The 7,009-nt window shown below is 44.2% G+C and overlaps 1 protein-coding gene across 1 annotated transcript in view; it reads right to left on the bottom strand.

Moving 5' to 3' along the window:
• Nucleotides 1-276: 276 nt before the first annotated feature.
• Nucleotides 277-7,009, bottom strand: part of LOC134460724 (poly(rC)-binding protein 3-like) — a 100,436-nt gene continuing 93,703 nt past the window's right edge. The window contains exons 16-19 of the mRNA XM_063213230.1: nucleotides 5,628-5,706; nucleotides 3,479-3,531; nucleotides 2,195-2,364; nucleotides 277-812 (exon numbers count right to left, since the gene is read on the bottom strand). Of these exons, the coding sequence (XP_063069300.1) occupies nucleotides 758-812; nucleotides 2,195-2,364; nucleotides 3,479-3,531; nucleotides 5,628-5,706 (357 nt within the window). The 3' untranslated portion in view covers nucleotides 277-757. The remainder of the gene's footprint in view (nucleotides 813-2,194; nucleotides 2,365-3,478; nucleotides 3,532-5,627; nucleotides 5,707-7,009) is intronic.

Raw genomic sequence — 7,009 nt, 5'->3', positions numbered from 1 at the left:
AAACACAAAATAACTTCCTCTTCGAACTCAAGAAAACAAACACATTTAACATCATCCACAAAGAAACAAACAGTGTCAATGGCTAATTCCTAGGTTCTGATTGGAACAGCAAAAATTTCCGACCCATTTTGGTTGTGTCTGTGAAACCCAAGGCTTATAGTCACAGCATTCTCCCTTTTACATATGGGTGCATCACATCACTCTACTCGTCGTAACCAACAGCATTGCTTATCAGCAGTCAAAAGCGATTACAATTTTTTGTGTTTGTGTCTTTTTTATATACGTTTTACATTTTTTGTACATTTTTATGCTTTCCTGACAAGAAACTACAAGACTTATTCAGCAACCATTTTTTTCTCAACTAAGCTAGCAGTAAAAGAAAACAAAAACAAAAGGACAAAATAATAATTTATAATACAGCTTGATCCTAAGCATTCAACATGCTGAAACACTATACTTAATTACTCTACATTAACATTAACAAAATCAAACCACAATTTATATGTCTTTTTTTAATCTTGAGCAATAGCCTACCCATACAAGCAATGCTACTGCTGAAGGTACACTATAAAGTGAGGGAAAGGGAGAGCTAACGGTGTCTAAAGGGAAGGTGGGAGTACAACAGGTATCTGGGGAGGATGTATTAAGAGTATAGGGAAAGGGGGTCGTGGATGGGGAAGGGGAGATGGGGTGGGGTGGTAGGGCATAGGAGGGCAGCTGCTGTTTGCTTCTGACAATGAGACCAGTGTGTGGGGCTTCAGGATGTAGTCATGGAGGTGGGATCGTTCCACATTGCTGCCACGTCTCTGAACCTGCCAGTAGGGGGAGGGGGTGGGGGAGGAATGGTGGGAGAGTAATAAGGCATTAGTACCAGAGACGGTCTATTATGAAGAGACGGCCAGCTCAGCGTTACTTCCTGTTTCACTTATGACGCTTGTCTCCTCTTTAGGAGACTTTATAGGAGACTTTTATAATGGGCGGCTATGAGGAAATATGACTTTTCCACAGATAATGGCCAATCCCTTAATCCTGGGCAGCGCGATGGATGTACAAATGTCATATCGTGGGAGTCACATGTCTTCTTTACATTCTAAAATTTTTCAATGAAGTTTTTAATGTCAGAATTAAATCATCACTGAGAAAATCGACTTTGATTGACGAGTGTCCCGCGTAGTGCGGCCGCTGCAACGGAATGCCAAAAATCAATGACACGCGTGTTAGAATTAAAAGAATCTTTTTTAGTACTACTAGAAAGGTTCTATGGATATGACGAGAGAGAAAACTGTCGACTTTTTCCAGGTGGTACTGTACTCCAGGGGTGCCAACAGAGCCATTCAGAATGAATGGGCTGTGCTCACTTGACAGCGCCCCTAATTCAACTTCAGGCATAGGTCGAATAGCAAATAGGGTGGCTGTTTGTAGACCAGTTGTGGTACTACCCACTCAGTCCCAGACGCAGCCAGTCTCCGAACCCCTAAGAGACAACCAAAGAGAGGGAACCAAAACACATCCACTGGCTGCCTGGAATTCACACGGGGTGTTGTTGTGCCAGTTTTGCATTTATGTAACAAAGTCAAGGAGCTTTGCAGTTCCTGTATAAGTCGTGTTCTTACCTCATCAACATTGTGCAACGTATACCTGATACTGTGTAAGTAGACAAATGATCGCTATCTGTCAGCTACAAAGCGGCAAATGCTTTCTGACTCCACTCATGAAAATGGAGACAGCCTAAAGAATGAGGAAATATTATCCAGGTGGTCGTGGACAGAAGACTGATACCTCAGGGGTGACCTTCAGCACTGAATGCATTACCTCAGGCTAAGAAAGGGGGAGATTGACTGTACTGTATTACAAAGAAAAATCGCCATGAATGAACCTCACAAGATACCAACCAAGTGAAGGCTTCCCAAAGAAGGCTGTATTAATTTGTAAAAAGCTGTAGTTATACAAGATGTTCAAGTGAAAACCAAACATTTTTCTCAATTAAAGTGTTACCCTGAAATCAAGATTTTTGTCTCCAAGTGAACACTTAGAAAAAATAAAAACCCACAAGAAACTGAGGTAAATTGAGAGAAGTGTTAAATAAAAAGTCAAAGACCGGAACCAACAGATCACAATGTGATGCATTGGACCACCACTGCTCTACCCCTATCTACCTACCCTTTGTGCAGTGCAATGAAGCGTGGGGGTTTACCTTGCGTTAATGAGGTACTGGGCGAGGCTGATGTTGGCGGGGGTTCCAGTGATGGTTATCTGGCGCTCTGATGACCCTTCCATGGCGTTAGCGATTTTTATCTGCGCTCCAGACATCTGACGAATCTCGTTGATCTTGGTTCCCTGGCGCCCGATTATGCAGCCTATTAGCTGGGGAGGACATTTGATAACATTAGAAATCAAACTGTGCCGATTCAAAATAAAGAGAGAAACTTTGATCAAACACACTTATACTGTACGTATACTGAAGATCGAAGTGATTGTGAAGCCTATTAGCTCGGAAGAAATAGTGGGCATCCGAAGGGGGAAAAAAACTGAAATCAGGCTGTGCTACCACAAAGAAAGAAACTCTGGTCTAATACAAGTCAAGTATTGCAGCTCAGAGCCTATTAACTGGGAAGACAATGCAGACAGGTTTTTATTAAAATTAGAAATCAGACTGAGCTGACCCCAAAGAGACACAAGACACTTGGTCTAACAGACTCCAAATACCTCAAACTTTTTTTTTTGGTCATAAAATGTTCTGTTACAGTCTATAAGATAATGTACCAGCTTATCTGACTAATGTCATTTTTGATACATTACAACGGATGGAGAAGATGGCCGGCACACCTTGAGAAGTCTTTCTTTGAAGATGCAGGTATTGAGTAATCACTTTTAGGCTGTGGAAAAGCGCAACACTGCTATTTACTACAATTACGGTCAAACTGCACAATTTCTTTTGAAAGCTGACGTTTCGGTCAGTCAGACCTTCATCATAAATTGGCATGAAACAGAAACCCCTAGTCAGTCAATAACTTCTTGGGCATGTTTAACTGCTGTGAAAGGGACCTGATAAAGTGAACCTGACAAAGCAACAGTGAAACATGTTGTTCGCCAAATAAACTACCAACAAAGAAGACCAGAGTGTGGTGATTTATCCTCCTTTTACTTGGATGACTTTTACAGCACATCATCAGCACCTGGACAGTGGTTGTGCACACTCAGGCACTCTACTTTGAGGACCAGATGGCTAGCTGTGTGTCTGAGTGATGCTGGCCTTTCCCCCACATCTTGGGAGTGATTGTTGAGAATGATTGTGTGGCTGCCTAGACCCCAGATTCACTTCTTGGGCATGTCTAACTGCCGTGAAAGGGACTAGATGTCTGGCTGTACGTATGTCTGAGTGATGCTGGCCTTTCCCCCACATCGTTGGGAGTGAGCGAGGCGTGAGGTGTGAGATGTGAGATGATTGTGCGGCTGGCTGAGTTTGTCCTTTACTCACATCATTGGGTATGGAGAGTTCATGAGTACTGGCCGGTGGACTGGCATCCAGACCTACAGTGTGGAGCAGCGGAGAGCGAGAGCAAGAGCAAGAGAGGAGTAGGAGGAGGAAAGGGAGATGGAGGGAGAGAGAGAGAGAGTGAGAGGGAAAGGGAATGATCGAGAGAGAGAGATTGAGAGAGGAAGAGACAGAAAGGCAGGAAGAGAGAAAAGAGAGATAAGAGAAAGTCAGAGAAAAACAAAGAAAGAGGAAAAGCAGAACAGCTCTCAAGAGAGAGTATATGTGGGTGAGAGAGAGAGAGAGAGAGAGAGAGAGAGAGAGAGAGAGAGAGAGAGAGAGAGAGAGATAGTCAGAGAGAGAGAGAGGGAGAGAGAGACAGACAGACAGACAGACAGAGACAGAGAGACAGGGACAGAGAGAGGGAGAGAGAGAGCATCATAAACAGCATTTTAAGCAGAGTGCGGAGGGCAGCAGTCGTTGGGCAGCAAAGTGGCCTCCTGTGACTGATACGAGGCTGGTATGGCTAAGCGGTGATCAGGCAGCAGTGCTGGCCTCCGCCACTGGCTCTCCTCAAGGACCCCACGTCCATGCCAGGAGCCAACTCTAAAGGCATGAATAGACCTGACTTGAGTGACTCCACTGTCAGAAGTAAATAATTGAGTTTGTATGGAGTCACTGGTGGCAGAAGAGACAAAAGAGATTTGGGCAACTAGAGGCAATTTGAGCGACTTGAGCGACAGTTTGTACTGTAGTTGGAATATTTTCTGAAAATATTTCCGGAATATTTTCCCAGAACTTGTTTTAAACAGAATATTGGCAACATTGAAACCGAAATACTCCCACTATGTAAATGCTCTCATTTATAATACTGTATGCATTAGCGTCTGCTCATGCAGTTGAAGTCACAAGAGGAATGAAACGGAATGCCTCATTTCATGAAGATGAAGACATCAGAGGCTGATGCAATTTTGCCTGAAATCCTGTATCAACTCGATAACACTGAACACTTCTGACACTTCTAAGGAGCAACATGACTATTGATGGTCCAATATTTGCATCCTCTGCATCGCACGCTCTGTCTGAGGGAAACTTTTGGAGCGAGTGTTTTGTGTCGTCGTTTGATCAGTTCCGACACAAGATGACCTGAAGAGGACATTGGCGTGAAGAAGAATCAAGCTGAGACATCTTTATTCATGAGACCTTGGATAGGGACATACTGTACCTGATCTATATTCCTAGAAAATTGTACATAACAGGGCCGTGATTTGAACTCAAGGCTTCCATTAAAAAACCCAAAATACATAGTTGTTTATACATACTGTAGAGACCTTCAGCTGCACGTTGAGTCTGATTTACAGTAGGTCCACTCAAGTCAATAGAAATGTAGCCTATCTGTTGGAATAATGCATTCATATTCGTGTGTGTGTGTGTGTGTGTGTGTGTGTGTGTGTGTGTGTGTGTGTGTGTGTGTGTGTGTGTGTGTGTGTGTGTGTGTGTGTGTGTGTGTGTGTGTGTGTGTGTGTGTGTGTGTGTGTGTGTGTGTGTGTGTCTGTGTGTGTGGCTACTCGCCAGGGGAATGTTCTTCAGAGTTAGGTGGTGAGGTGAAAAGTGGTGGGTAGGAAAAAACAGGGATAAAAACGAAACATCCAAAACCAAAGCATAAAAGTGCTAGAGTCACATGGAGAGAGCATCCACCAGGAGGGTATGTCATGAAGCGTGATATGGAGGAACAAGAGCAAAACCAAAAGGGAAGGAAGAGAGAGAGAGAGAGAGAGAGAGAGAGAGAGAGAGAGAGAGAGAGAGAGAGAGAGAGAGAGAGAGAGAGAGAGAGAGAGAGAGAGAGAGAGAGAGAGAGAGAGAGAGAGAGAGAGATAGAAAGATAGAGAGAAAGAGAGAGATAGATAGAGAGAGAGAGAGAGAGAGAGAGAGAGAGAGAGAGAGAGAGAGAGAGAGAGAGAGAGAGAGAGAGAGAGAGAGAGAGAGCGAAAGAGAGAAGTAGAAAGATAGAGAGAAAGAGAGAGATAGATAGATAGAGAGAAAGAGAAAGAGAAAGAGAGAAAGAGAGAGACATAAAGAGAGTGTGCTTGGACAGGCACTAAAGAGAGCAGAGAGCAAGAAGAGGAATCCAAAAGGGTTGATGGGTACGTACCAGGGAAAGCAGGGGTAGTCTGTCCGAGGGGGGTAAAGGGGGTTTGCTGCATAGCCAACTGGTGAAGCTTGCTCAGCTGCTGAGGTGGGGGGAGGGACAGGAGAACTAAGAGGTTATTGTAGAAAACAACAGGTGAACACCCAGAAATCAAGACGCCAAAAAACTAGAAGAAGAGGAAGAAGAGGAAACCAACCAACCAACAAACAAACAAACAAACAAACAAAAGCAACAAGGAGAAGAAGAAGCCAGGACACACTGTGGTGGAGGAAGAAATAGAGGCAACGAGAAAGAAAAGAGAAGGAGGAGGAGGTGGAGGAGGAGGAGGAGGAGGAGGAGTGGAGAGAGAGATCATGAAGGAGAGATACAAGCTCTAAAGCAGGACTTGGCCTGGCTTTCAGCGTGTTGCTTTGATTGGGGTCATGTCTTTGTCTCAGTTTGAGATCTGGCTGGATAAAAAAGACGAGAAAACTTTTATCAGAGACTTTGACATTCTGAACTATGAAATATGGGTCTTGTTTTTTTGCCCCCTCATAAACGTTCTCGTTTTATTTGCTTTCATGAGAGTGCACAGGCCGCAGGGAAGACACAAACCCTTAAGCCCATTACAACTTCAATGAGAAAGGTCGATGAGATATTTTAATGGCGCAACGCTCCAAAACAACCAAACAAAAACAAGGCAATGGGCACTCAGATCAGCACTCTGTCTATTTTAAAAAGGGATGGTGCCGATTGGTCCTTTCTTTCCCTAAGTGTCTCCTTTGAGCATATGCTATACTAAAAGCAGAGCGGAAGAGGCCAGGGCTGGACTGGGGGAGAAATAGGGCCTGGGGACTTTTGGCTTACAGCGGCCCCTCATAATTAGCAGCACAGAACTGACTCACCGGTGGGCCCCGCACCCTCGTGGGCCCCTATTTTGAGAAATGTAAAATACATTAATAATAATAATAATAATAATAATAATAATAATAATAATAATAATAATATTTTGTTTTTTACATTTATGAAAAAAGGGGCCCATGAGTGTGTGGGGCCCACCGGGAAATGCACGCTATGCCAGATGGCCAGTCCAGCCCTGAGCAGGCCTAAAGAAGCATCCTGGCTGGCTGGCTGGCTGGCTGGAGCAAGCGAGCGCTCAGCTCCTCACCACTCACCTAAGGTCTGTAATGAGGGTGAAATGGATATCCTGCATCAAGCTGAGTGATGGTGACGTCAACTAAGGCCTGCCTGAGCATCAATCACTGCCTAGCCCGAATTAAAGGAACTGTCAAGGACTATATCTGTGGATGCTGGCCTGATGAAGACTGATTAAGTCAAATTGCCATCGCATGCTAGTGGGTGGTTCATGTTTTCCTTTTCTTTTTTTTTCTTCCTGAGGTAGAGGG

This window comes from Engraulis encrasicolus, chromosome 13 (assembly GCF_034702125.1).
Source record: "Engraulis encrasicolus isolate BLACKSEA-1 chromosome 13, IST_EnEncr_1.0, whole genome shotgun sequence".
NCBI classification, from domain to species: Eukaryota; Metazoa; Chordata; class Actinopteri; order Clupeiformes; family Engraulidae; genus Engraulis; species Engraulis encrasicolus.
Note: the sequence above shows the minus strand (reverse complement) of the source record. Positions and strands in the feature narration are given on the sequence as shown.